Source organism: Kogia breviceps, chromosome 10, assembly GCF_026419965.1.
Source record: "Kogia breviceps isolate mKogBre1 chromosome 10, mKogBre1 haplotype 1, whole genome shotgun sequence".
Taxonomy (NCBI): domain Eukaryota; kingdom Metazoa; phylum Chordata; class Mammalia; order Artiodactyla; family Physeteridae; genus Kogia; species Kogia breviceps.
The window spans coordinates 1,375,980-1,392,219 of record NC_081319.1 but is presented as its reverse complement, the minus strand read 5'-3'; the positions used below and the strand labels follow the sequence as shown (position 1 = coordinate 1,392,219).

Here is a 16,240-nt window from a genome sequence, read left to right as displayed (position 1 = left end):
TGCCCGTTTCAGAGTCACACAGTACACATGGGAATTAGGATGGGGTTCCAGAGGAAAGAAACAAGTCCTTAAAGGTCATTCCAAATCCCTTTCACCTTTTAAGTACTTTAAACCCCCTAAGAATCAGCCAACTATAATCTTTAAATAGGCGCTTCTCAAACTGGCAGCATCCAGGCCGAATCTGCCTCTAGACCCCCTGCCGCAGTGGCTGGCAAAGAACGTTTTGAGCTGCTTGGTTTTGAAATCCGGGTGACTTTTCACCGCTTCCGTCCCGGTCAGTGTCGGGCTCTGTCCTACGCGGCTGTTACCTGCCTGGCCCTTGTAAGGGTGTGTGATTTCAGCCCTTGGTTCAAGTTACCTTCAGCTTTAGCAAATAGCCAAGGCCGCATGCCTTCAGCACCACCCACGTTCACTATTTTTCTTGGAACCTAAATTTCTGGGACCTTTACTGAACCAGGAAAACAAAAAAAGTGTAGCAATCTCTTATTATCGTCATATTGTTTTCAGATCTCATATTAAGGCTGACAGAACGGGTGAATTGGGGGTCTGCCAGCTTTGGGCTTGAAATGAAATAGAAATATGTTATTGTTTAACTTGCAGCCCACAAGCAGGAACCTTATTTAGATCTCTCTGAAATGTTTGCTGTTGGAAAACCCGGAGAAAAAAACATGTGAAAGCAAGTAATTGCAGGTCTAGTTTATCCAACATTTGAGGGTGTCTATTCCAAGGTACCGTCCTTGGGGCTCTGGGCCGGGACTGCAGCCCAGCGGGAGACCCGCGATGGGGCGGTTAAGAGCCCACGCTGGCGACGCCCACACCCACATGCTGCTGCTCTCATTGCAGGGCGGTGCCGTCACCATCCTCACGGCCGCAGAGAGGCCTGGCCACTTCTCCGGCATGGTTCTGATCTCCCCGCTGGTTCTCGCCAATCCCGAGTCTGCCACGACTTTCAAGGTAAACGCACTTCCGCACTTCCGGTGCCGTGGGACTCCGACAGCTTCCCTGGCCCCAGGGCATCCGTTCACAGCTAGGGGAAAGGGCTTCTCCCACGATTGTGATAAGGTTTGGACAAGTAGCAAGCATTGTTGTCCCGGGAATTCTGTGGTTTCTCAGGTCAGGTACTTTTTTCCCCAAAGACAAAAGAAAAATGACTTCCTGCTTGTGCACCTGTCGTTGGTGAACGTTAGAAGGAGGAGAGGTTACGCGGGTTCGGAATCCAGCGAAGGGGCCTCTGTTAACAAGCCACGTGCTGGGCTGGAGCTCATTTCCAGGGACCGTTGGCCGGCGTCGGCCACAGCGTGCGGACGGTGGAGCCGCAGGCAGTGAGTTAGTAACGCGACAGCGCCGGCCGCCTTGGCTGTAGCGCTCTCCATCCCTGAGCACGTTCACCTCTGACCTGTCAGATCCTCCATTCTGTATTTCTGGCTGTACAACCAGTGGTGCCCGCGTTGAGCTGGGCCTCCTCCCCCCGAGGAAGGAGATGGGACTCGTGGTTTCAGCAGGGCTGCTGGGTTGTTGACACATCATGCGCCTGAGGTTTCAGAGACAGGTAACTCGGGGAGGGTGGGGAATCCCAGCCCCGAGTCTCCCCGAGCAACAGTCATCAGTCTCTCCTGGACGTTGGGGCGCACCGCTGACCCCGGGCCAGCTCTCAGGGCTCTCAAAGGAGCACGAGGGGTGAGGGAGGCAGTGGCTCAGGATCAGTCAAGGGTCCAGGGCCGAGTAGAGTAAGCAAGACCAGGACCGCAACAAGAGGGGGTCCCCACGGCGCGCCGCACGCTTTGATTCGTGACGTGTTCTGCCCGGTGAGCGCCCCCACCCTCACCCCCGGGGAAGGGCGAGGCCTGCGTTTCACGGTCGGGCCGACTGAGGCTTGGAAGGGACGAGTGACTCTCCAGGTCACACCCCAGCGTGGTGGACTGGGACCCGGAGCTGTCCTCTCCTCTCCCCATCAAGGCTGTTTCCCCAGAGAAGAAAGCGGATGCTTTCCCTTTGGGAAGAGCCCAGGCCCGTGGGGATTTCTGGATGAAGCGCACCGGGGGGGGCTCAGGGCGGCCGGGCCCACAGTGGGGCCCCCAAGCTCTCCCCGGAGTCGCTGGCAAAGGGGGAGCTCCTGGGCAAGGCCGCCAGTGTGACTCCCGAGCCTGCCCCTCATAGATCACCTTGTCGGGTCAGGAGCCAGCTGTCCCCGGGGGATGCAAGTCCCCTCTCGTGAACCAGGACAAATGAGCTTGCCCGTTGCCCCCAGACCAGAGGACACGTCCTCCCCGCCGTGAAATCTGTTGCTGCTCCAGGCTTCGGCAGCTCTGACTGACATTGTATGATTCGTCGGCCACCCCCGGACCACGGGGCTACCCTCCACGTCCCGCCTGACAGCCTTCTGAAGGCGTCTCACAGGATCTTTGTTTAAAGTTTAATTGACACATTCTTACAGTGATATATCCGTACGGCTCAAAATGTGACAGAGGGAGAGGGCGTGAGTGGAGTCTCCTCCCGGTTGCAGGTGGGCCGCCAGTTAGCAGAGTCTGTGCGTCTCTGCGGCCGCGCACACCGCACCGGGTCCCTGTGTTTCACACACGTGGGAGCACGCTCTCTGTGCTTCCTCTTTTGTTCTTTTCGTGGCCTGTTTGTTTTTGTGGGTGGGTTTTTTTTTTTTTTTTTTTTTGCGGTACGCGGGCCTCTCACTATTGTGGCCTCTCCCGTTGCGGAGCACAGGCTCCGGACGCGCAGGCTCAGCGGCCATGGCTCACGGGCCCAGCCGCTCCGCGGCACGTGGGATCTTCCCGGACCGGGGCACGAACCCGCGTCCCCCGCGTCGGCAGGCGGACTCTCAACCCCTGCGCCCCCAGGGAAGCCCAGTGCGTGGGGTTTAGTTTGGTCATTTTCCTTTGTGATACCTCTTGACGCAAAGGACCAGGAGATTTGGGGATGGGCCTGGGTCAGGTGAGGCCCCGCTGACTGGCCTTTGGGTCTTCCCAGTGGTTCAGCCTTGACCCCAAAGACAGTCAGCCTCCTGGAGACCACCCTGGCTGAGGGGGAGGAGGGCACCGTCCCCTGGGTGCGGTCACACTGTCAGGGCGCAGAACACAGGGCAGTGTCCTGCTCTGTGACTCTCCTTCCAGAGCGAGGCTCCTGGGCAGGTCAGAGGTTTGTTTCAGGGCAGCCAGTTCCTGATGGAGCGATTCTGAAAGTCGTCATAGCAGCATGAGATACCCCAGGCTGGGAGCACAGACGGGCTTGTGGAAGGTGACACTTCCCCGCTCCACATGTGAGCATGCCAGAGCAGCCCCCCACCCCAGTTCCTGCACATCTGGTTCTTCCTCCATTTTCAACGAGCTGGGGTATATTTATAGCCTGGGGAAGAGACGAGGAGGAGAGAGTCTCCTGGCGCCAGATGCTGTCTGTGCTCAGGCTGTGGCGGAAGCCGGAGAAGCTTAGGAACAAAAGTCCTGTGTGTCAGAGCAGGTCTCAGTGGTTAACGGCAGGTTCCGCGAGGAGTATCTCACGCCCCGGGCGCGCTCTGGGGAAGGCGGCACTGCAGCCAGCCCTGGGCACTGAGGGGAACCCTTGGGGACAGGTGCCACACGCTGAGCTTGTCCCGGGGCAACGCGCAGGAGGGGCGGCAGGTTGATAACGCAGTCATTCCTCTGGGGAGAGGCCCAGCATCCTCCTGGATTTCTGCCTGGGGTCAGGGCGGGGGCTCAGCCTGCCCAGAGGGTGGTCCTCCAGATGACCTTCTCTGCCTGTTGCCCGGAGGTTGTCCCCTGGGGTCAGGTCCCAGGTGCAGGAGCCAGCAGTGCTTCCGGATGCTCTGCCCCGCCCACCAACCAGGGCACCTGGCCAGGTGGGGCTTGAGTGGCCTCTGTGTACCCGGCACTGACGCCAGACACGTACTATCTTATTTCCCCTCCGTCACCACCCCGTTCCCATTTACAGACGAGGAAATGAGGCTGATTGTCTCGCTCGAGGTCAGAGTGAGCTCTGGCTCAGGCGGCAGGCGTGGCAGGATGCTCCCTTCACCCCGAAACTGCCCTGGATCAACTCCAGCCCACTTCCCATCTGAATGTCACTCTTCTGCTTTTAGTCACCAGGGGCCGGAAGGCCCTGGAGCAGGGGGGGTGGAGAAGGGACACGGAAGGGGTCTGGGGAATGGCCCAGTCGTTCAAACTTCAGGTCAGGTTAGACTCAGGAGTCAGGCCTTAGCTAGGTCATGAACCGGCCCCTGAATCTGGCAACAGCGAGGCACGAGGGTGTTGTTCCCTCTGGAAGGCGTGCGGGCTTCCTGTTGTCTGCCGGGGGGAGCACTCTCCCCCACCCCAGAAACTCTGGGCTGTGTCCCGGCCATGCACTCCTGCGCCCACGGAGGCCTGCACTTCTGGCCTCCTGTGCGCGGGTCAGCCTGTTGAGCTGCTGTAGAAAAGTGAGTGTAATTAATTACTTCCCTCCTGTCAAGTCTTTTAGTGGCAAAAGCTTAAAAATGATCTTTAAAGCCATTAAAACCTTCTGGATCAATAAAGGCATTGGTGCAAGTCACTGGTACTTAAAGTGATGGGGCTGCAGTTAATCCATGGGCACCCCAAGGGCAGGCCAAGGACACGTGGCCGTCTGCTCACTTGCTTGCCGGGGGGTGGACCTCACTTCCAGAAGAGTCATCCTCTTTTGTAGCTGAGGTAGTTTGGGGCTCCAGCTGTCACCTGGTTCCGCAGGTCACCTCCTTCCTGGGGTCCCCACTCTGAATGACTTCGGTGTTTGCTCAGTCAGCCAAGGAGTGTTGGTGGAGCTTCTCCTTGGGGCCGGAAACCAGAGGGCAGTTAGGGACGAGCTCTGGAGGAATTAGGTGTCACGCGACCTCCTAGCAGCCCTGCAAGCTTCGTTTCGTTTTCTCCATTTTAGAAATGGAGACACTGAGGATTGTAGACCTTCTCCGGGGTTCAGAAGCAGAGTCCCGGTCCTGAGTCTCCAGGACCGATCCCCCCGCTTCACTGCCTTCCCTTTCCGGGACTGGGGTCCAGCGCCTGCGTGTGAATCGTCATGGGTCTCGGCCCCCAGACGGTCCTCAGGCGATGTGCCCTGGGGCCCCGTTGAGTCCGGGTCACGGGGTCCTCTGTGGTGGCACAGACCTGACTTAGCCTGTTGGAGTCACGATGAGGGTGGGGTCTCCCCTCCAGGGGGCCCGGCAGGGGTCGCCCCTCTCCCGAGCTGGGTCCGGGGCTCTCCCCACCCCCCCGCGGGGTTGTCCGAAGAGTTCGGAACACTTGCTCAGAATGGCATCAAGATCCGTGACATCTTGCGTTCCACTTCCTTTTGGGGTGAGCCCCTGCCCCTCCCTCCTCTTCTTCCCGTGGACACAGGTGCGGGGCTCTCGCGGTGGATGGCGCTGGGGGAAATGATGTCAGGAAGCAGCAGCAACCTGGACACATGGATCTTTCGGGCATGGGGTCTGCTGGGCTCCCCCCGATCCCCTTGCTTCCTCGCCGTGTGACCTCAGCACCTCTCCTGAGCCTCGTCTTCCGTGATCAACCACTCCCGCCGCTCAGTTTTCTAACAGAAAAGCTAATGAAATAGACAAACCCTAAAAGAGCAGCAGGGGAAGTGAGTGTCTCGAGCAGCCGTTCAAAGCATCCTTCCCCGCGTGCCACCTCTTTTCCTTCCCTGGTCTTTGTGGGGAAAAGGCTAAGAAGCACCTGATTTTTTTAGCTGTGACATTATTGCCGTCAAAGGTTTGTCTCTACCCAGTTGAGTCTTGTTGGAAATGTGGCCAGAATTTACTCTGCTGGTTTAGAAAAAGAGCTGAGGGTCGAGGTGGTGCAAAGGTCTCTTACTGTGGCTCCTTTGAAAGGGAGGCTTACACGTCACGTGTGTCCGTGTCCCCGGTCCTACGCCGTGGGGGTCGGGGACACTGCGCCACCCGGGCCGCAGCTCAGAGCAGGTCGGGCAGAAGCTCTCAGGGTGGCGCTTCTCTGGCTCAGGCTGCCTGCCCCTCCGCCTTCAGGGCGCACACGAACGCCGGGGGAGGGGGGGGGGTCCCGGGGAAATGCAGAGCCTGGTCCCTGGCAGCCGCCGGTGCTGCTGGTCTGAGGACCACACGTGGGGCAGGGGTCACGGAACATCAGGAAGGGGCAGGGCCTGGTGGGGGCCACGCCGCTGCCAGTACAGCAGTGGGGTGCAGGGAACAGCACTTCAAGACCAAGAGCCGTCTTCCTGTGGAGACCGGGGCTCAGGGCCATAGGCTGTCGGAGCTGCAGCGGGAGAGTCCCCGCCGGCACTCGTCGATCGTACCGCGACGGGAAGGTGAGGGGTGCAGCTGAACTGCTGTGCGTTATCTGCTCCCTCCGGGGACCAGACCCTTGCACTGTTCATTTCGTGAAGCAAATGCTTGTCCAGAAACGGCTCTCCTCCTCTTTTTTTTCCCGTGAGGCTCTCTTGAAGCTTCCCACGGCTGCACAGAGTTCCCGTTCGTGGTGCAGGGAAGACGGCTTGCTCGGGGACAGAGGGCAGGGCAGGCCTCCCCGTGGCCCTGTCCTAGAGGCAGCGCCTCCCCTGGGTGCCTCGCACCCACACCCACCCCGGGAAACTGGAACGAGGGTGGCATGAGCCTCAGCCCGCCTGGCCTGATCCTTGTGGGGCCTGCGCTGTCAGCGTCTCTTCCTGGCGGTAGAGGCCTTGGCACTCTGCGGTGTGAACGTTTGGGTTGAGGGGCGCCCCTGGTGGGAGCAGAGACCACAAGGGTGGAGGTGAGTCCGAGCCTCCACGAACAGCTGGCAGCTGCTTGCCGAGAAAGAGCCGAGTCCTCAAGGAGGCAGTGCTGGACGAGGCAGGCAGGCGGTCCGAAGTGGGCAGCAGGGTCTGGTCGCATCACACACGGCCTCCCCAGACTCGGGCCTGGCAGGGTCACACGTGGAGTCAGCTGAGACGCCCCGTGTCCTTCCGGAGGCCGTGGCAGGGCACCAAGGACAGCGGAAAGTCTACTGTCAGTCTTCCACGCTTTGGGATCCACGTCGTTTTCCGTAATAACGTTGCCCTTGGGCCGCTGTTGCTGGGAGGGAAGGGGCAGCTGCATCCCAGGCCTCTGCCCCCTCCCGGCCGGCCGTGTGCAGTGGCACTGAGCCTCAGTGTCCTTGTGTGTTACACGAGGGTAAGCCCTCCCCTCACAGCATCCGTGTCACGATTAAAAGACTGGGCACCTGGGACTGTGCCCAGCACACCCAGGGGTTGTCACTGAGTGGATGTCTGTGCCCCCCCTGACGCAGGGTGCCGAGAGGCAGCACCTGTCGGCTCTGTGACGCGTGCCCTCCCCGCGGACCGAGGACTCACTGCTCGCCGCCTTCCGCGCGGTTCTAATTCCAGCGCTTCTCAGCTCGCTTTTGAAATAGCATCTTTCATCCCCGGGTGTCTGCACATCCCCGAAACGGGAACAGCCCCCCTCTCTGCAGGCAGACGTGTGAGATCCAGGTTCACGCTTTTCCTGGGTAAACACCGGATCCGGCAGGAGGGGGTGGGAAGGCCCGGGCCTGAGCCAGGACCATGTTCAAGGAGCGAGCGTGAAGCACCCGCCGTGTGCCGGTGCCTTTGCGCGCAGCGGTCCCGTGGGCAGCTGAGGGGACGGGCTCGGTGCTGTGACGCTCCGCGTCCACACACCTGCGCCCTCACGACCGGCAGTCGGATCGGTGTCTCCCTTGGTGCCGTGTCTACGCAGCCCAGCGACTGTTGGCGTCCCGAGACAGTCAGCAGGTGCCTCCCGGTCAGAGCGCGTCCTGCCTCCTCTCGGGTGACTGGGTGCCTCGGCTCCCGCAGGGTTTTTTTTAAGGTCCTCCGAGAGGTGCTTGTGCACAAGCGCTCAGCTAGGAGCTCCTGCACGTCATTCAGAGTCATGACCCGTGAGGGATCCAGGGAGGGTAACCGCACAGAATCGGGAGCAGCAGAAGGCAGACGTGGTGTCCTGCTGTCACCACACGGCCTCGCCGCGCCCGGCTCGCCCACGGTGGCCCAGAGCCAGACCGGCGAGGCCGTCCGGTCGGAGAGAGGAGGGTCCTTGGGCGCCCAGCCCGGGATCAGGCCTGGCGGATGTCCAGTCTGGGTGTCGCTCTCCTTAGCTGGCCCGGTGGGCAGCGGGGTGGGGGGTCCCACTGCACTCACCCTGACTTCCCTCCCACTAGGTCCTCGCTGCGAAAGTCCTCAACCTTGTCCTGCCGAACGTGTCCCTGGGCCGGATCGACAGCAGCACGCTCTCTCGGAATAAGACAGAGGTGAGTCTCCCTGGAGACCTGGGGCAGCTGCGGCTGGTGGGGTGAGAAGGCCCCAGCCCCAGGGGGGAAGTCCAGGTTTTCGCTCTGCCTCGGCCATTTACCACTATTCAACTGAGGCTGCGTGCGAGGTGACGGGGACTCGAAGACGTGTGAGGTGCTGTCTGGCTTCAGGATGGGGGGGGAAGGAGTGGGTGGCGGCGCTGCCTGAGCTGTGCCCATGTGCGCAGAGGAGCTGACCAGGTGAAACTCGGTGTGTGTCAGCCAGGTCTCTTCTGCTTGTACGTGACGGAAACCCAAGTCAAAGTGATTTGAGCAAAAAGGGGGGTTTACTGGTGAGTGTGACTAAAGGCTTCAGGCCTGGCTGGGTCCAGGGGCTCAGAGCCTCCTTCACCATCTCTCTCCCCACCTCACGTATCCTTTGGTTTGGCCTCATTCCCAACCAAACTTTTCCCAAGTGGAGGCAAAGCTGGCCACCAGCAGCTTTACATGAGCAACTGCCGTGGAAAGGCAGCACCTCTTCCCAACAAAAGGGCTGGTTCTTACTGGCTGGCAGTCTGGGTTATTGGTCCAGGAAAGCGGGCAGCATCAGTCCTACCCAACCTCGTGGACTGAGTGAGAGCAGAGAAGGGCAGTTCTGTTGGGGGCGGGCTGGATAGGATCGAGGATGGAAGAGTGGATCCAGGCCAGGCCACGTGTCCGCTGGCTTGGGAGCCGGCGGGGGATCCGGAAGGGGGCTCGTGGCAGAGGGAACGGCACGGGCGAGGATCTCGGCGTGAAGAGCCTGTTGGCAGAACAGCCGGTAGTTTTCTTTGACCTCAGGGTAGAGGTGAGTGGCAAGGGGTAAACTGAGGGCAAGTCAGAGGCACCGCTGTGCCGGGGGTGGGCTACTGCCCTCAAGCGGAGCTCGCCGCCCTCGGTGGAAGCAGAACCAGCCCAGGATGCGTAGCAAGCGGGGTGCAGCGGCCTCGGGGGAGGTACGCTGGGGGTCGTGCGACATCACCGCCACCGCCTCTGGGACCAGACGCCAGGGTCCAGCGTGAATGACGGTGCACCTTGACGCCAGGTCCGTGCAGAGACCGGGGCCGGTCTGTGAAGGTGCTGCCCAGTGAAGCAAGCCCCTCCCCTTCCGTGAAGGGCCGGCGCCTCAACCCCTGCCTGTGACGGGACCCGTATGCTCCATGCCAAGCCTGTGTTACGTGCTCCCGTATCGCAGGGGAGCAGACTGAGGCTTGCCCACATGCAGGCGCGTGCCTGGGGTCGCCCGCCGATGGCCCTAGCCTCAGAGCGGAGGTCAGTGGGTCCCCGGCCGCTCCGTCGGCGGTGGGGGGGGGGGGGGCGGCAGCGCGGGGGCCGGGCGGCACCCTGGGCACCTGGACGGGACGGCCCTCAGGGTGGGGCACATCCCTGTGCTGCTCTCCTGCCTCAGCCTCCCGTCTTGTGTCGGGAGTTTGAAACCAGGGGCTCGCTGGCTGCCTGCGGACCCTGCAAAGCGGAGCGGGTGCCCGACAGCACAGTGGCCTCCCCCGCCTCCTTGGGCCACGAGCGGCTGGACCCGGGTGGCTTCTTTATAAAGTTTGCCCTCCTGGCCCTTTGAGCCGCTCAGGGAGCAGGCAGCTACATGGGGTTCATCCCTAACGTGTAGGAAGGGACGTTCAGAGTCAGGGGTCGAAACCCAGGCCTCCGCGGGCCAGCTGTGTGGGCCCTGCGCGGGGAGCCTGAGGCCGCCCAGTCCGCCCAGTCGGCCACGTTCCATTTGAGTTTTATTTTAATCTGTTTTTAAAAATATTTGTTTGTTTGGCCGTGCCAGGTCTTAGTTGCAGCGTGCAGGGTCTTTAGTTGCGGCATCCGGGATCTAGTTCCCTGACCAGGGGTCGAACCTGTTCCCCGCCCCCTGCATTTAGAGCGCAGAGTCTTAGCCGCCGGACCACCGGGGAAGTCCCCAATCTAATTTTAAAAGCAGTAACTCCCAAACCTATATCCTGGGGCCAAATTTGACCCACCAGGGTCAAGAGTATTTGAGTAAAGGAAGAAGATTTTCATTCCAAAAGGCAGATCTGTGTGGTGAGAAGGCACAGTGTTAGGACCCAGAAAGACCGAAGCCAGTCATGACACGAGTGAGATCAACATTAACCCCGTTTCAGAGGTGAGGAAACCGAGGCTCGGAGGTTAAATAATTTTGCCGAGGTTACACAGCCAGTCCGGCAGAGCTGGGATCCGAAGCCTTTGATTCAAAGGTCTGTGCTCGGACGCCTCCTCCCAGCCAGTATTTGCAAGCGTGAAGCTCTTTCTCCTGATTTGTAATTACTGGTCCACACAGCCTGCGGCTGGAGACCATCGCTCTGTGTGCAGGATGGCTTGTGAGGGGAGTCGTGTGGGCAGGGCCTCCTCCACCTGCCGCAGCCCAATAATGGCTCTGGCTCAGACGTGCAGTTTCCAGAAAAACCACTGATCTGTGAGGCAGCTGTGCTAGGACAGCAGTGGGCTGGAGGGGGCACCTCCCTTTGAGAGGAGACATCGAGGCGCAAATCCGAATTGTTTATCTCACCACCCGAAACTACGCGGGCAAAAAGGAAGGAAAGAAAGATTATGAAATGATTCTAAACCCTCAGTGTTTGAAAGTAGCAAATTTCAGAGCTTTCATCTCCTTTTTGAAATAATGGAAAATTTCATTGAAGGCCTTATAAAAAACAGAAGAGTCTGGGTGAATAGCCAGCATGCAGGCTCCCCTTGTATGCTCATCCCCCGCCCCCCCCAATCCATGGTGGCACACCGTCCTGTATCAGGTTTCTGACGGGTCGGGTAAGCGGGGTGATTCTTTAGAAGCACTAATAAATTTCCCTGCTGGGGAGATTCGGAGGGTGGACTCCGGCTAGAATAAACAGGAGGCAGGAGCTTCCAGTCCTCCACATCGAGAATTAGCCCCTCTCCTGCCTTCTCTCTGAGTCGCCCTTTCAACATTCTGCTGAGCTTTAAAAATAGCAATGCCGAGGGGGAAAATGTGTTCAGAAAAAAGGCACCTCCCGGATCCAGCACCGGGTGTCTTAAGGCCCATCTTTAGCTGAGACATTTCCCCTGGAGCCCTGCAGCTATAAAAGCCTCAGGAAGAAAGGAACCATTTGCTTCACAAGCTTACAGAAGTAGGACCTGGGGGAAGGGGCTGCAGGCTGGGATGCGGGGGCGGGGGGCCTGGCGGGCTCCCGGGAGGATTTGGAAGCCGGCTGTGTCTCTGGGGAAGCAGGACGTTTGTTTGGGGCTTGATGTGGCAGCCAGGACCGCCAGCATGACACCCTCACTTCACAGAAGCGAGCCCTCAGACGCACAGGCTCCCAGCGTGTAGGAGTAAAGGCAGGGACGCCTGGCGTTGTCTCAGCTCCACCCAGTGCACCGTGGCGCGGCCCTCCGTCTCCCCGTCCACGGCTCCAGGGAGTCAGTCTTAATATCAGTATTTGCATTTGTGGAAACTGAGGCCCAGAGAGGGCAAGTCACTTATCCAGGGACACACAGCTACTAAGTAAGGATTTGAGCCTAGGTCTCTCGTGTCCGAGCCTTGGTTCTGAAGCGCTCCTGGAACTGAAACCCTGGGAACAAGCAAGTGGCTGCTCGGCCTCTGTTGTGTTTGTCTGCACAGTTAGAGTCCCTGTCAGCACCTTGGCGTGCTGTACTGACATACTAATCATTCCACCCTCAACCACGGGTTTTTCGGAATGTGATGAATCCCTCCCACTCTGAAAAGCCTTGAATGTTCTAAATAGTTCTCTGGCCAAGGCCGCCGGAGGGGGAGGTGTGAGGAGCTCCTGACGCCCCCTGCACACCATCGCTGACCCTCCGACCGCTCACAAACAGGTGCCCTGCTTCTCTTCCAAGCCCCATCCTCTGGCCCCGTGTCCAGGTCTTCTGCTGGGAACGTCCACTGTTTATACATTGAGGCAGTTTGTCTTCTAGAACCAAGTCTCTGTTCTCTGTAACTGTGCTGGGACGCCCTCCAAGCGTCTCCTGGCGGCTTTACATTCGTGCCTGCCGGCCATCTGGTGGGTTCCGGGCGGTCAGGGAGCGGAGAAGGGGCCAGCTCTGCTCCCTTTCATCTCTGTGGTGGGTTCCGCTCCAGACCCCTGCCCAGTGTTTGCGGTGTGCCTGCCTCAGGGGTCAGGCCACTGTTCCCCTGTTGCCTGCGTGCCTTCTGCCCGCGCGGCTGGGAGGCCACCTGCCCGTGGCCCTGGGAAGCTCTTTCCAGCTCTGGGAAGGCTCGGCCACGCCGAGGCGTGTGAGTCATCATAACCGAGGCTAAAGATAGGCTGAGCCTCCCATGCTGCCCCCAGGACACAGCCTCCCACGAGCCCCTCTGGGAGCCGGTTATTACTTTCCAGTGTAACCCACTTGCTTAGCTGACCTTACTCTGTGACTCGCCGTCGTTCATAGCTCACATCGCCACAGAAGGCTTGTCTATTTTGGGCAGCTGATAATTTACCAGCGCCTTAAAAAAAAAAAAAAAAAAGCCATGGGAACATCTCTTGGCGTGGGCCTCCGTGTGGGGAGGCCGGCGGGGGAGCGGGCCCAGCTCAGGCCGGCGCCCTGCATAGGGGTCCGCTGACCTACCCCTGCTCCCAGCCCTCCTTCCACTGGGACTCCGGCAGAAACAGCTCTGAGCTCGAGAGAGGCGGGTCCCTGAGGTCAGCGGCTGTAATGGCAGCAGAAAAGCCAGGGCCTCTGTGGAGAGACTGTCGGGGGCAGTTCCAGCTGCCAGCCAGGCCCCAGACGAAATGGGCACCCCCTGCCCTGCAGGCCCAGCTCTGCCTCTCTCCCAAGTACCTTCACGGGTCCAGCAAGAAAGCAGCTGCAGGCCGGGCAGGGCTCACCCACCACAGTCTCAGAGATACCACCGGTGACCTCGCAGCAGGCCAGGAGATGAGGGTTGGACGCCCATTTATGTGCGGATAGAACGCAACTGACTTGCCAAGGCTTGGGATGCTGGCCAAGGCCGATACGAGCCCCAGACAGTGCAGTCCGACCACGGGGGTCTCCTGCCCCAAACCTGCCCAGGGGATAAAAATGACATGAAAGCTAAGACTGCGGGGAGAGCAGAGCTTAATTTCCATAATTCACATTGGAGCTTTCCCTCCAGCTTTGATTGTGGAAAATTTCAAATCTACAGGAAAGTCGACATAGTAGTATAGCATACACCCGTATACTCCTCCCCATAATTCAGCAGTTGGAAGTACTCTGCCATACTTTCTTATCTGTGCTTAAATATGAAATATCAATATGGACATATATTTTAAATATTTTAAGATTTGTTGTGGTAAAATATACAGAATATAAAATTTGCCACCTTAACCAGTTGTAAGTGTACGTACAGTTCAGTGGGATTAAATACATTCACAGTGTTCATCCGTCACCACCGTCATCTTCAGAACTTTCTCATCTTCCCAAACGGAAACTCTTCCCCACTGAACACCAGCTCCCCAGCCCCTGGCCGCCCCGCCCCCGCCGCCCCCGCTGTGAATCTGACTCCTCGAGGGACCTCACAGTGTTTGCCCTTCCACGACCAGTTCATGTCACTGAGCATAATGTCCTCAGGGTTCATCCGTGTGGCAGGTGTCAGAATTGCCTTCCTTTTTAAGGCTGAACACTATTCCGTGGTCTGGATAGACCATGTTTTGTTAATTCGTTCATCCTCAACGGACACTGGGTTGCTTCCGCTTCTTGGCTCTTGTGAATAACGCCGCCGTGAACATGGGTATGCAAGTATCTTCTCAAAACCCTGCTTTCAGTTCTTTTGGGTTTCTGCTTAGAAGAGGGGTTGCCAGATTGTTTTGATATGCATTTCCCTAATGATTGGGGATATTGAGCATCTCTTCACATGCTTTATTGGCCATTTGTATTGATATATCTTCTTTGGAGAAATGTCTATTCAAGTACTTTGTCCGTCTTTTAAACAGGTTTGCTGTTGTTGAGTTGTAGGAGTTCTTTTATATAGTCTGGATAATAACCCCTAATCCAGGTATATTGTTTGTAAATGTTTCCTCCCATTCTGTGGTAGTGTTCTTTGAGGAACAAAAGGTTTTCATTTTAAGGTAGTCCGGTTTATCTATTTTTTTTGTTGTTGTTGCCTGTGCTTTTGGTGTCATATTCAAGAAATTATTGCCAAATCCAATGGCATAAAGTAGATGCATTGTTTTGGTTGAAACTTTTTTTCATGTTTGTTTGTCTGTTTGTTTTATCAATTTTGGCTTCGCCGGGTCTTAGCTGCAGTACGAGGGATCTTCGTTGTGGCCTGCGGGCTTCTTAGTCGCGGCATGCGGGCTTCTTAGTAGTGGCATGTGAACTCTTAGTTGCGGCATACGTGCGGGATCCAGTTCCCCGACCAGGGATCGAACCCAGGCCCCCTGCATCGGGAGCGCGGAGTCTTACCCACTGGACCGCCAGGGAAGTCCCCTGAAACTTTTGAAAGTAAGTAAGTTGCAGACCCTGTGGTTGTACTTCAGCATGTGCTGCCCAAGAGGGAAGGACCCAGAATAAGGACGTTCAGGCACAACCCATTCTGTCATCACACTTTGGGAAAGTAACAGTAATTCCCTGTCACCGTTCTTTTCATTACCTCTCACCGTCTGGTCCATGTTCTGATTTCCTCATACGTGACCAACTTTTGATTCCAAGACATGAGACCACGTGATCTTGCTGTTTTGTGACCAGCAGTTGTGACCATGGTCCTGCAAGACCCCAGTGATTCTTTCTTGTTTCTCTTATTATTTATGCAATCCGTGGGCCTGTGAAAAGGTGGCCCTGGCCCGTGTGATTGGGTGCAGAACGTGGGTCTGCTTTTTCCCTTCCCTCGGTAACCACTCAGGAGCTGTGTCTGGTTCCAGGGTCACAGCGCAGGGACCTCCACTCCCAAGGCCACAAGCAGGGTGACCCTCTGCATCATTTCTGGTTCCAGTGCCCTGTGGTGGGTTTGTGAAAACCGCCTGCACCCACCTGCCCAGGGCCTGACCTGCCGGCCCACCTCAGGGCTCAAAAAGCAGATACAAGGATGAACAGGAGTTCAAGCTTTAGTAGCAAAAAGCACTTCTCTGGAAAAGACGTTCGGTAATTCGCTTGCCCTTGATCAGTGGCAGTTTATACGTGTAGGCTAATCCCGATTAGTCCTCTTTCTGTCCAAAGTGGAATTGCAGGTCCTTATTTCTGGTGGCTCGCCTCTGGTCGGGCTCAGGAATTTCAGTCCCCCAGGGCGGGGCGCCTGCTCCGGGGTTGGGGTCATAGCGGGAACTTGGGCCTCGGGAAACAGGGCTTGCTTCAGTCGGCTGTGCTGGGGAGACTCTGTGGAATCAGGCAGGACCCTTACGTCCCCTCCCCACCCTGCAGGCGGCCTGTCAGGCCAACAGACACCGCGTCACTCGCGCTTCGGACCGGGCCCTGTCTTCGGGGTCACATCGTGGGTCTGTTAACGGCGGGCAAAGAGGCGGGGGTGGGGGGTGGGGGGAAGCATGAGCTTTCCAACAAAAATTCCGGAGGCGAGGCCTAGGGGAGGTTTTCTCTTGTCCCGCTCCCTCTGCAGCAGTCCTGCTGTTCAGGACAAAGGCGGGGTGAAGGCACGGTCTCTGCAAAGACCTGCCCGTCCATCTTCGGGTTCCCACAGGTTTCTGGCCCCAGAGAATACTTGGGTAGAGTCGTCCTCCTCTCTCCAGTGTGCCGGTGAAGGCTATCTGATTTCCCTGGGGTGAAAATGGATGGATTAAGAGAGGTTGCAACAGTGGAGGAAGTGGAGATGGGAATCACAGGTGGCCCTGAAGCGGGTGGGAGATGAGGTTTCCGCAGGCGGGGGGGCGGGGGGGGGCTGGAAGGAGGGTCCGGAAGGCCAGCTGCAGACGTGTCTGTAGGTGCCTGGGAGGGAGCGCAGGAGGTTAGGCCTGCTGGGCTGGGCCTCTCTGGGAGGTGTGAAATCACGTGGGCAGGACCCCCGCCTGTGGTCAGAGGCCCCCCCACCCCACGGCGGGCCG

At 58.3% G+C, this 16,240-nt stretch overlaps 1 protein-coding gene across 6 annotated transcripts in view; it reads left to right on the top strand.

The window, feature by feature from the left end:
• MGLL (monoglyceride lipase) overlaps positions 1 to 16,240 on the top strand; it is a 99,217-nt gene that overhangs the window by 74,995 nt on the left and 7,982 nt on the right. For all 6 annotated transcript variants that reach the window (XM_059077968.2, XM_067043310.1, XM_059077967.2 and 3 more), the window contains exons 5-6: positions 844 to 954; positions 8,157 to 8,246. In XM_059077968.2, coding sequence (XP_058933951.1) covers positions 844 to 954; positions 8,157 to 8,246 — 201 coding nt within the window. The remainder of the gene's footprint in view (positions 1 to 843; positions 955 to 8,156; positions 8,247 to 16,240) is intronic.